At 45.7% G+C, this 13291-nt stretch overlaps 1 protein-coding gene across 10 annotated transcripts in view; it reads right to left on the reverse strand.

Moving 5' to 3' along the window:
- SLIT2 (slit guidance ligand 2) overlaps positions 1-11424 on the reverse strand; it is a 322800-nt gene extending 311376 nt beyond the window's left edge. For 9 of the 10 annotated variants that reach the window (XM_037045153.1, XM_037045125.1, XM_037045076.1 and 6 more), the window contains exons 1-3: positions 9389-11424; positions 5772-5843; positions 4493-4564 (exon numbers count right to left, since the gene is read on the reverse strand). In XM_037045153.1, the coding sequence (XP_036901048.1) occupies positions 4493-4564; positions 5772-5843; positions 9389-9567 (323 nt within the window). In that variant the 5' untranslated portion in view covers positions 9568-11424. The remainder of the gene's footprint in view (positions 1-4492; positions 4565-5771; positions 5844-9388) is intronic. The other variant, XM_037045143.1, reaches the window with a different exon arrangement.
- Between the last annotated feature and the right edge of the window lie 1867 nt (positions 11425-13291).

Genomic DNA, 13291 nt, shown 5'->3' on the forward strand with positions numbered 1-13291 from the left:
CAAATCCTCCAGGGGCAGGGGATGGGTAAGCGGTGCTTCCCTTCAGACCTGTTCCACGGCAGATGCTGTTCTCGGACACGCATGGAACCACCTACACCAAAGCCTCCAGAGCCTCGGCTTCACACTGGCTGCCTGCCACCTGCTTCCATGTAAACGGCACATGCCAAAAAACAAATTCAGCAAAACAAATTTGGCACCACCTTAAAGATACGTGTGGCTTTGACGTATCCTTTCAGGGCCCTGTTGTGCTGAGTCGCATTTAGGCTCCACGATCATGGACTTTAGACGTTTCTGAATGTAAACGAGCATTGTTACATCACCTTGGTAGAAACTCTAAAATAGTAAGTAAACAGGTATATATTTCCAGGATTCCTCACACAGTTTTATTATCCTGTTATTTTCAGGACTCGTTGTTCAAGGAAACATAAATATGAAATGGCAACGTTAGTCCGAAAATCTTCTCGACTGCCCTAAAAAATCTGAAAAACATTCTCATGCTCTTGTGTTTGTGTCACCGAGGAACTTGCAAAGGCAGACGATTTTCACCAGTGAAATACGGAAGAGGCCTGGGTCTCTTTAAAAGGCCGGAAATAGAATGATTACGCCATAATCCCATAAATCGCAAGTGAACAACAAAACCGTACACCAGCACACAGAAGTCCTGGCTCCCAAAGTGATGTTTTGAGCCCCTAAGACATTATTCACCAGCCAAGAAACAAGTTGAACTGACAGATTTTCGTGGGACTTTATTACAGATATATACAAGTATCTTCTGTGAAGTATAAAAAAGAAGTATATGTCCTAAATGTTTCAGCTCTGTACTGTAGCTTCCTTGTAGTTTGTTTCCCCTAATGAATTTCCTTTGAATGACCTGGTCGTTTAAGTGCACTCGATTTCTTTTGAAGGTTTTGATTAAGCGACATGAGATCTGCTAACACAGTCTACATGGGGCACCTTCTCAAGGCTGCACTTTCACTCCAGATACGCGGGTGCCACTGGCAACAAGAGCACCCACGCAGAGGTGCTACTGCCGACGTTGGCTCTGGGAAAACGGTCAGAAACCGTCAAAACTGGAGGCAACGTGTTCTCTAGGTGTGTCAGCATGGCTAAAACATTTATTTTACGATGCTTCATAAGCACGTTCTGAGGATGCTCATTTCATCTGATGTTTTCCACACAATAGAAGGAACGGAGGCCCTGGCTGGTGTGACTCTGTGGATTGAGTGCCAGCCTGTGAACAAAAGGGGCGCTAGTTCAATTCCCAGTCAGGGCACATGCCTGGGTTGCAGGCCAGGTCCCCAGTGGGGGGCACGCAAGAGGCAACCACACATTGATGTTTCTCTCCCCCTCTCTCTTTCCCTTTCCCTGTCCCTAAAAATAAATAATTTTTTAAAAGAAAGAAGGAAGGAGGGAAGGAAGGAAGGAAGGAAAGAAGGAAGGAAAGAAGGAAGGAAGGGAGGGAGGGAGAGGGGGAGGGAGGGAGGAAAAGAAGGAAGGAAGGAGAAGAGGTGGGGAAGGAGGGAGGGAGGATTTTAATATCCATCTACTTGACATTTTTACAAAAAACCTTGCATTTCATCAATTCTTTGAGGTAGGGAAAACAAACAAACAAACCTTTCTCTTGTAACTATAATGGTCTGACTTACAAATAATGCTACAATTAAAATCAACTTAATGAGTGGCCTGACCCTGTTTCTTACAGATGAAAAACTGGACTTTCTAAAAATCCACAGACCTTATCTTCTGCTTTCAGATTAGTCTCCTCACTCTCGATCAAGTTAAAACTCTAACAACATAGAATAAAATTTAAAATCTTAGCATTTTAAAATACAAAACATCCTTTGGCATTGTTTTGATTTTTATCATATTAAAATGAAAAATAACTTAGAACCATAAATTGTATGCAAATAAAATTAATTTTATTTTATTTTGTTCTCACAAAGAATAACAATTAAGTTACTGTAAATACTGTATGAATGGCATTTACAGCATAAACCTGCATTTGTGCACCTTTTCATAATTTAGAGTTTCAATTCAAAAATTCACATCTAAATTGCTAAAAGCATGTAAGTTCATACAACATATACTTAGTCAAAAGTTAATTCATTGATTACCTCCTTTTTCTTACATTGTCTCTTGTAGCTTTCTGGGAAAAAGTAACTCAGTATTTGTGACATTAATGATACCACCAACTAAAATAAGAATATACATCACAGGCCATAGAAATTCAATTATGGAAGTCTCTGGGTAGCATTTTTATTTTTACTTTTTAATATAATATACTGAATAAAATATATGAAAATAGTTTGTTTCACAATAACGTGAATGCATTCTTAAGCAAACCTGCCCTGCCATTTAATGTATTTTAAAAAATAAATATTTGAAAACTGTATCCGCAATGTTCCTAAGGAATGGTTTTGAATTCCCGAGTCCCAGGGAGATGAATTGGCTGTCAGATAACAATGCACTTCCATCAGATGGACTTGGCAGTTGTAAACAAAAGGAATTTTCTCAGGTTTTCCTCACAAATATGAAATATTTGCTCTCGGCCAACAGCTGGGGCGATGTAAAGAAGTCTTGCATATATATTAGTTTTCATTCAAAATTACGAGTCCCCCTCCCGGTCTGCGACATCTGACGGCATCTTAGCAGAAAGGACATTTGTTCTGAGATAAAGTGGCAGTCCCAGGGGAGGTCAGAGGCAAGGACTCACACCCACGTACAACTTTAGTCCAACTTCAGATCACTAGGTGTTGGGTTAATCATTTTTAGGAAAAGTTAACTTACTCAAGATGAAAGTTTAAATGATTCTCTGGAGTGGCTTGAAAAATAGTGAGAAAGTGTGTTACACTGCAGTGCTCCTGAAAATTATATAAAACTATTACATAACCAAAATAGAAACTGCGTGAAAAGCCGTCAAGTTGCCTTCAAAAAGGTGGAAGTTGTTGAATGATCAAAACCTCTAGGTTTCCACGTGGTGACTAATTAAGTCAAGTTATTTGTGAAAAAACTGTTAGTATTTAAATGGTAATTTTAAATTATGTATTCACCTTATTACGCATTAAAATATATTGATACTTCTTTTTAAATGAATGAATTAAAAACACCTTTGCAAAGTAATTACTAGGAATTTGCCATTCATAAAAGCCTATAAAAAAATCAAAGGAAAACTATTTTCAGTTTTCTATAAAGTAAGAGAACTTAGGGACTTTGTTGTGAATGTAATCAAATGCTTACCTTGTTTTTACTCCTATCACCCCACACTAGCTCAAAGTGGTAATTTTAAATTTATGTTGAATTTCACAATGATATATTATAAGATTGATCATGGATGAAATCTTATAGGAAAACAAACATCTGTTTAATTTACTTGAGGCAATAAACATATACCCTATATTTTCAAACATCTTAGAAGTCGAGAAGCAATTTTCTACTTAAAGACAAACACACAGAATTAACTTTTGCCCAGTAATATGAGTGTACATGCCTAAAGTGGACTTCGTATTTCTTTATTTTACATGTTGTATTTTTACCCAAAGCGCCTATTAAAGTAGGCATGGAAACTTGTTAAAATAATCATTTACACTTTTAATAGAGCTGTATTTGCCCTTAAAATGCCAATCTGGTAAACATGTATTATCAAGACATATGAGACATGGAATTCATATATCAAATTACACAGTGTATAATTTATCCTAATTATTACAGAGGTTTTTGTCTTTTATAGATATACACTATAGATATAAAATAATAATGGTCCTCAAGTAATATAAACTAACGCTTACAATTTTGCATCTAAAAACATACGTATGTATCGTAAAGTCTGAAGTCCACATTTGATCTTGTTGGAAAAAAACAATCAAAGTTAAAATGACCACTCTTTGAGAACATAATTCTTACTTCCACTTCTACTAGTCTTTGCATTACTTGTCCAGCAGCAATATGTAGAAAGTTACTATAAAATGAAATAAAATTGTGAATAAAAGTAATGAACAATATTCACCATAAGTGTTAAATGTCAGAAAGCAAATCTTTATCATTATGAGTTTAAAATAGTTCTTCAAATCTCACTAATGACACACAAAGCAACAGCATGGAAATGAAAATACTATCAGCAAAAGTTCTTTTACATATGCTCCACAAGTGAAATGAAATTACCACCTCTCTTCCTCTTTATTTATAAGCAAATAAAACAAACTAGATGAACAATAAGAAAACCACAAACATCTCTTAGTACCAAAGCAGAGCTTATCAAGGAAGTAAATGTTGCAAGAAAGTAAGTCTGTATCTTTTACTCTGTTTCAAGTTAGTCCTACTTACACAAAAATTCTACAATGTCTGTTCTGAAATTAGTCTGAAAGCCACTCATTCAACCTCTTATTTCCATAAATTTTCAAAGACTAAGACATGAAATTAAAGACATGGTCTTTGAAGTTGAAGAATTTTTGAAAATACCGTTATGTCATCCTAAGTTTGAAGTGAAAACACTTACAGTCTCTCCAGTTCTTTAAGATCCTGGAATGCCCCTCTTTCGATGGTGCTGATCTTATTCTCCATTAGCTGACTGAAATGCAAAGAATAATAGGAGTCTTAACGTCACCCCTCATCAGCTGAGTGCATTTCAGTACTGAGACTGAAAACCTGAAACCTCTTTCCTGTTACAAAGTTAAATCTTATGCTGGTTTGAGATACAGTATCAAATTTAACAATGATGCATTTGAAAGAAGTCAGGGAGGGGAAACAGCGCCCACATCACAAAACTTTCATTTAAAAAATCCTCAAAGAGTTTGTCGTGAAATTTACTGGTCAAGACTCTGCCTCAAAGAGTTTGTAATGAAATTTACTGGTCAAGACTCTGAACCTTAAACTACAGTATATCCTGAAGAACAACCGTGGCCCCACAGCTGTGATGGCTGTTTTTTTGGTAAACTGACATTCGGCTGAAGTCTTAGCGACGAGAATCAGGGCATAGTAATCCATCATATACATACTTCAACTCACAGGCATCACAAACTGGAGAAATGCATAATGGTCAAAGTGTGTCTTCTAAAAAATGAACACTAAACACATACAGCGGTCAAAAGTGTATGCTCACGGTGCCGTAAATATTTACAAATCTGGGTAAAAGAATTTTACATGACATTGAACCTCAAACGCTGTTCACTCAGAGCTAACTTAACCCATTAATTAAAGAAGTAATCAAATTACAACAAAGTTATAAAACCTACAAAGGTATCAAATATAAATGCCCCTTCAAAATATGACCAGTGTACTTTTGTACAGAAACATTTCCCATCATAAACTCTGTAAAAAGCTGGATTGCTTGATTTTAATTTTAGAAAGTTTGTCTGTGTTGTCTCCTAGAAAAGGTTGGACATTTTCTGTGTTAGTAATAAAAACGCAGACCCACTTAAAGCATTTCTACTTAACCTCAAATCCTAAAAGTACATCAAACATCTCATATTACTTATTCATATTGTGAAAGCAATTATTTTTTATTTTTATATATGTAAGGCACCTGGGGTATTGTATCACAAATACTTGAGGTTATTTCTATAATACTGTTTCTATGGCCTGCATCCTATCTTAAACTAAAAGCCAACATTTTTATTAAAAATTGTAGTGCAGTGATAAACTACAAAAGAAAGGGAACCAAGACCATTTAAATGTTTATGTTTCTATCATTGGAACAGTTTTTAAAACTGAGATCAATAATAATTGAAAATAGGCAAGTTTAAAAAAAAAGAAAATTCATCAAAACACATACTTACAGAACTCTTAAATGTCTAAGACCAGCGAAATCCGTTTTGGTAATCCGTGTGATGTTATTTCCATTCAAATCCCTGAGAGAAAACAAGTAGGAAAATGAAAGTTCCACTTTATTTCTATCGCTATCTAGTTAAACAAAGAAAAATATAAGCTAAATAAGAACCTGATGATTAAAGATTAGTTCCAATGACTAAAGTAGCTTGTGCAGAAAAAGAGAAGGGGAGTAACGTTTGAAAGACATTTTAAAAAATGATTCTCAACAAGTTTACAGAGTCCGTGCTTGCTGGCACGTGACAAGAAAATGAAGTGATTATGTTATCACAAGAAGTTCTCTTTTGTGTGTGTATGGGAGTGCTTTCAACCTTTGTGAGGGGCTTTGTTTTGTTTTTCTTTAATCATTTTCATCTTTTCAATTACAGTTGATGTACAATATTATATTAGTTTCAGGTATACACCCCAGTGACTAGATATTATATAGCTAACTGTGTGATCATCTTGATAAACCTCATGCCCATCTGACACCATATATAATTATTAGAATATTATGGACTATGTTGTACTTTACATCCCTATGGCTATTCCATAACAAACAACTTGGACTTTCTTAATCATTTCCCCTTTATCGCCCATCCCCAGACCTCCTCCCACCTGGCAACCATCACAACGTTCTCTACATCTATGAGTCTGTTTCTGTTCTGCTTGTTCATTTATTTTGCTTCTTAGATTCCATTGTTGATACATAGTTATTGCCATTTTATTGTCTATATTTTTTTATCTTTTTAAAATTTCTTCCTAATGAAGATCCTTTAACACTTCATGTAATACTGGTTTGGTGGTGATGAATTTCAAAAGGTTATTCTTGTCTGGGAAGCTCTTTGTATTTCCTTTGATTCTAAATGATAGCTTCCCTAACCTGCTGAAGAAAACAGACACACAAGTCCAGGAAGCAGAGAGAGTCCCAAACAAAATAAACCCAAAGAGGCCCACAGCAAGACACACCATAACTAAAATGTAAAAGGTTAAAGACAAAGAGAGAATCTTAAAAGCCACAAGAGAAAAGCAGGTAGTTACCTGCAAGGGAACGCCCATAAGACTGCCAGCTGATTTCTCAACAAAAACTCTGCAGGCCAGAGAGAGTGGCAAGAAATATTCAAAGTGCTGAAAAGCAAGGCCGTACAACCTCAATTTTGCTACGGAACTTTTGATTTTGTAAGGTATGTGTACATAACCTCCCAGGCATTCTATTTACGACTACTGTCAGGCACAGTCCCATAGAGTTTCCCGTGCAGGAGTGAAATGAATGCTATTCTAACGCTACTCAAGAAGAAGTTCTGAAAAATCCAAAAAGGCCATCCCGGGGGAAGCAAGGTGGCTACACTTCCAAAGGCAAGGGGAACGTGAGAGCGCAGTCAGAAGAACCGCACTTCAAAGACTCGCGTCTTACGGGCTTTCACTCCCCAACAATTCCGTGTCTGTATGAAAACTGCACTGACCGTTCCGAGCGCAGGAAGCCCCCCGCTGTGCCTGTAACGTGAAAACTACTGGCGGGAGCAGCGATAGAAATCGTATTCAGGCCCCGACTTGTTTGCTCGGGTTTCAGCACCACGTTTCCTTCAGGAGTCACAGCCCCTTTTCTGGCATCTTAGGTCAAGATCTAAATTTGCCCTGGTTCCAATCACTTCAAGTAAAACCAGGCTTCACTGTGGTTTGAATGTTCTCCTTCACAGAAGTAAGTTTTCTCTTACCTTGACTTTCAAATACCGTGTTTGGGATCTGTGTTTAACGTGCTTATGGTGTCATAGATAGCATTTTATAAGCCAGCACTGAGTAAACTATATTCTTTGAAAAATCTCTATAGATTCCTTATAGGGATTTTTCCCCCCAAGAACCTGAAACTCAATTGCTATTTTGTCTCATTTTGTTGACTAAGATTGGCTAGTGCTTGAACTTGAAACTGTTCTGCGTAGCCTGAAATGGCAGACGTCGAATCAAAATTTGCATTGCTTTCTTCCCAACCCACTTTCCACACTCAGCAAAGTACCATCCAGTTACTCCTACTATTGTCGGGATCTTTCACCAGCTATCTGACATAACACAAATGCCTACCCACCCACACCCACCCCAGACAAATGTGGTGGGTCGCATTTTGACAAGACACCCTTGGTAGAGCCCCAACTTGCCCAGCGCCTCAGGCCTAGGAAGAAGCCAGGCTGGGGGTGGGGGAGCCATTTGCAAAGGCTCAAGGACTCAACTCTGGCCTTTAAACTGAGCGCCAGGCAAATGGGTTAGGTAAGCACAGCTGAGGCGCTGCGGCCCTGGGGGCGAAGACTTGGGGATTGGAGCTAGTCCTCTTTGCCGCGGCAACCCTCACACCGCGGGGGCACAGGGACCGGAGACTGGCGTCCGGGAGAGCTCTCCCCCGGTGCCCTTGTCCCGCACCCCCACCCCCCGCCCGCGACTGCCAGGCCCACGCGCAAGGGCGAATGGAGCGCGCCCAGGGCGCTGGGGCACAGCCGGGCGGTGGCCTCGGCGATCACAAAGAGAATGGCCTCCATGCTCCAGTTCCCTGAACTCAAGAAGCGCCCCACAAGGAGCGCGTGGGCCGTCAACACCAGCTTTGCGATTACTTCTTCATTAGAGACTCTCGGAGACAGGGAGGCGGGGACGTCTGCGGGCAGTGGAGCACGCAGAGAGGAAGGAAGGGGAGCTGCTGCCACGGGAAGGGGCGCAGAAACGGCCAGAAAGGTGAACGGGGGCACTGGGGCTCCGCAGAAAGAGCCGGAGGGGGCAGCCGAGGGCTGCGAGGTTGCTGAAGCGGTCAGACCGGAGTCCACTGGGTCCGGTTGGAGAGGCAACCCTAACTTCGCCTAACCATGGGACGCGGTCCTCCTCTGCAGTTGCCCGCTCGGACAAGTCTCTAGGGACCCACAGGCGCCCGCTCCTCCCCGGGGCGGGGGTGGAGGGTAGTAGGGGGCGGGAAATGGTCGCGGGGTGGTGCGAACGCCACCGTGGAGCTGCCGCCTTCCTCGGGCATCTTTCCCTCCGCGGCCTGTGAGAAGCGCCCCGGGTAGACCCAGACGCCCCACGACCCCTTCTCCCCTCCCTCCGGACCCAGGAAGGCGACACAAAGCCAGGGAGTGGACATTTCTCCCTTTTAAGTCTCCGCGCCAGTCCCCTTCACCACCCGTGGCGACCAGAGTGGGGACTGGGCCCTGAAACTGACACGCGGATATGGGCAGTGGCAAGGTGACTCGGTTTACTGAGTCTGGAGAACAAAGTCGCGTTTTCGTTGCCCCGAGCATCCGAGAGTATTACTCCCCACTCTCTCCCCGCCTCCTCAGCCCCAGAGAACTCGACCGCACCGCACTGCGTGTGGCGGGACAAGGGCGGGAAGAAGGGACCAAGCGCTGTTGCCAGCCGGCCCGCCCCTCTTTGGGCCGTGACCCCTCCTTGGGCAAAGCCCTCCTGTCCCTCACCCTCCCGGAGACTTCAACCCCAGGATGCGCATGCAGAGCTAGGGCGGGCTGCCCCAGGCACAGGGGCTGGCGCTGCTAAGTCCCTCCAGTCTCCCTTCACCGCACAGATGAGGGTGGGGGGTAGAGGAAGAGCCCATACTCACAGTCTCTCGGTGTTGCGGGGGATATTCCTGGGCACGCTGCGCAGCGCTAGCCCGTGACAGTCCACTGTGCTGCCGGAGCAGGAGCATTGCGCCGGACACGCTTGAGGCGCCACCTCGTTCAGGATCGCCAGCACTAACCCCAGAGACAGGGACAGCGTCTGCCAGCCGACGCCGAGCATCTTCCCCTGCCTCCTCCTCGCTCGCCAGTGCCGGGGGTTTCTCTTCAGCACGTTGCTCGGCGCAAACCGCGCTGTGGCTGAGGCCCAGTGTCTGGTGCAGGGCTAGCAACCCAGAGTGTCCGGGTAGATGTGCACAAAATAATATGGAAGTAACAGTTCTAATATTCAAGGTAGAAGAGCTGACACAGGTACACGCCTCCCACCTCCCCCCCGCCCTCCTCCAGCAGGGCAGGCGCTCCTCGGGCAACTTTAGGTCCTGGAGATTAATCGGCCTGGCCAAGGCTGCAAGAAGACCCCAGAGCAGCCGAGAAGAGATCACGCGTCGCGAAGATCAACTTGGCGGTAAAAGAGCTGGAGCTCCCAATAGCGGCGAAGATGCAGGACTCAGTTGCGCGGGGAAGGGGGCTGCTCGGATTCCACGACCCCCTCTGCAAATCCAATTCCGGGGGGGGTAAGAGGCAAAAGAGGGGTTCTTAACAAGAATGGTGGCCTTGATTACAGTGGGCTCTCCGAAGCTAGAAGGCGCAGGAGCCCGGGGTGCCGGGAGTCGAGCGCGCCGGGCGATTGGGCATGGCGCTCGGGGGCGCACAAGGCGGCGCGCAGCCCGGGGGGCGCGGGGAGGCGCTGCGAGGCGCCCAGTGTGGCTCACTCACGCGTCTTCCCCACTGGCCTGTGGGTTCTCCGCAGCCCCGACCGGTCTTCGCTGTCTCCCGACAGCCCAGGGTGGTTTGCAAATACACATGCACTTCACTGAATGATGTCTCCGCAATCCCGCCTCCCGCCGAGCGTCCTTGGCGACGCTCCACACCCGGGCCTTCCCGGAGGTCAAGCAGAAAAGACAAAAGGGCAATCGGGCCGCTTCAACCAGCTTGGATATCCACTAGTCACGACCCTGGCAAAGGGAATCCAAGAGGCCAGGTTGAGGACGAGAGCTTCTGCGAGGACTGCAGGGGGGCTGTTCCAGGCCCGCCTGAAGGAGTGGAAAGGTCAAGGTGGAGGTGTCCGCGTCCTGGGTCCTGCTGGAGTGTCCTGGGGAGATGGCGAGGTGGCAGTTGGGCCAGTGGGATTCGTTACTCCGAAGAGAGCCAAGGAGGCAGCTAAATGGAAGTCCCGTGCGCGCGCGTGTCAAACCCTCTCGTCTCCCGGATACGAGCAGACACCTGATGGCAAAGGTAGAAGAAACAAGAACGGGCTCCCGGCTAGGCGCAGCCCCTCGGCCGCCCCTCGACAGCCTCCCACAAGTGGGTCCTCCTTGTCAAAGTGCAGCAACTTTTCCCAGGCTTCGAATCCTGCCAGCCACGGCCACCGGGAGTCGTCCTGCCGAGGTCGCGACGCCGGGCTCCCGGCGCTGCACCTGACTCGGCGTCCGCAGTCCCGGGCAGCCCGTCTTCTTCCAGCCCCTTCACCTCTCCCGGCTGCTCTGCTCCTCCCTCTCCAGGGAGGGAGATGGGGGAGAGGAAAGGCGGCGACGGAGAGCAGGGACTCGGTGGCTCTGCTGACTCTCGAGCTCCTAGCAAGTCTCTAAACAATAGGACGGACGAGGCAGTCCTGGTCTCTTTCGGCTGCGGGAAGGTGGATCGCCGGTGTAACTGGAGTTGTCCACTCGGGCTGCCTGGCGCTCAGCGCAGCAGAACAAAACCTGCCCCACGCCTCCGGAGAAGGTTTTGGGGCCCCCGGACGCTCCTGTTTTTGCTCAGCAGTCCCGCCGTGCCCGGAAAGCTCGGCAGCTCCTGCCTGCGCCGTGGAGCCACGACGCTCCCATCCCTCGCCGTTGCCACCGCCTTTTTTTAACCACCGTCTGCGGCAGCCAACGCCGCCGCCGCCGCCACCAGCTAACGCGGTTCGCACGCTCCCCAAATAAATAACCCCAAGTCAGAAGTTAAGCCGGCGCCGGCCTTATATACCCACCCGAGCCCCCACCCCCTCGACCCCGCCCCGCGCCGCCCGGCACCGCCCACCGGCTGCGCGCTGGGAGCCCGCACCTCGCGGGGGAGAGGTGAGGCCCGGCCGTCTGCGCCGGGCGGGGGCGGCGGCGGCGGCGGCGGCGGCGGCAGGCGCGTTTCTGCGCGTCTCCGCTCGCGCCCTGGCTCCCGCGCACAGTAAAGTTTGCGGGAGGAACGAGGTTCCCGGGCCCCCGCCCGGGGCCGCGGAGGTGACCCAGTCTCGGAAATGGTGGTTCGCAGTGGGGGGAACGGGGAGAGGGCGGCTTTGAACGCGACTCCCCGACAGCCCAGCCAGTCAGTCGGTGCCTCTGCTGCAGCTTTAGCCAGGCGGTCCTAAGGGGGCTGCTCTGTGTTTGCAGCACAGTGAGAGAGAGAGAGAGAGAGAGAGAGAGAGAGAGGGAGAGGGAGAGAGATTATGGTTTAAAATTTAAAAAAAAAATCCTACCGAAATAGATCTCCCTGCGCTCACAGACACACACATGTGTATTTTGGGGAGCCTCGAAGTTCAGAGTTTTTCCAAGTTGGAAAGCGGTGTTTTCAAACCTTCTCACCAGCCTTCCCATTTCCGAAATACCGCCTTCCCTTTAACCCTTTCCTTATAACCTCATATTTGACAACACCCTGCGCAGCCGAGGTCTAGAATTTATAATACACACAAAACTCTAAGGGCTTGAATGTGTGTGAGATTTTACTCACTTAGGAGGGAAAAAATAAATTCCTAGCAACACACACTGTACCAGAAGGTTTGCTTTATTTCAGGGAAGTTACGGATATTTTTTCCTCACTGTATTTTGGAAGAGAATTTCCTTGTTTCTTTTTGTCTTTTCTTTGTGTGTGTCTGGCAACTGCTACCGCTCCCCAGCCCCCACCCCTCCCCCCACAAAACCGAAGTCACCGGTGGTTTGAATTGATATATAGATTGGTCAACAACTTTGCATGAGTTTAAATGCCTCACCTAGTCCTTCCTCGTCTCATTCCATCAGGGCTTTCACGGGAATCTGTGCAAACCCCCAACCTAACGCCAGTCTCACAGTGTTACAATCACTTATGTAATTATCTGTCACACACCTGAATGAAAGAGGATCTGTCCAACTCCTTTTTTATTTCCAGCATTTAACAATATCCTGGACACATAGTAGGAACTCTGAAATCGATCGATTTTTCTAACACAATAATACACTCAATCTGAAATTTCTCAAATATCCCCACTAACTTTATGCCTACCTGAGCTTTTCCAAATGTCTTTTCCTAATGGCCACCTCTGCCTCTGTCATTTTGCCTGACCTTGAAAACTTGAAGGCCATTTGGAGGACATTTCCAAAGACAGGCTACTCATTAGATAACTGAATTGAAACTCTTAGGATACTTATACTCATGTCATGGGTATACGCTGGCTGCTCTGTTTTCTTAACGACCTCAAAAGCATTTAGCATTTATTAAATTATTTGTCCTTCTGGATTTTAGCTTTAAGTTCTGTTATGTAACTTCCTTAAGAAAGAGAAAGTGGAAGGCACAGTCACATTTTCTTAAAAGGAAAATTAGGTGAAGAACGAGTACCTGTCATTGATGGAGAATTCTTCCATCCCTCTCCATGCCCTTCTACCCCCAATGAATTTTCTTCAGTCTGCACCAGTAAATTACGGGGCTGAAATATGTTTACGACCACACTGATTTCTTAATTTCACAACTTTTATCCCTCGGCAGCAACAAAATGTGTTTATGTTCAACTTTATTCACCACAGAAAGTCATTGTCCCATATTTTAACTGTAAAAACATATCC

The sequence above is a fragment of the Sturnira hondurensis genome, unplaced genomic scaffold (assembly GCF_014824575.4).
Source record: "Sturnira hondurensis isolate 20B ecotype Veracruz unplaced genomic scaffold, ASM1482457v3 Scaffold0000780, whole genome shotgun sequence".
Taxonomy (NCBI): domain Eukaryota; kingdom Metazoa; phylum Chordata; class Mammalia; order Chiroptera; family Phyllostomidae; genus Sturnira; species Sturnira hondurensis.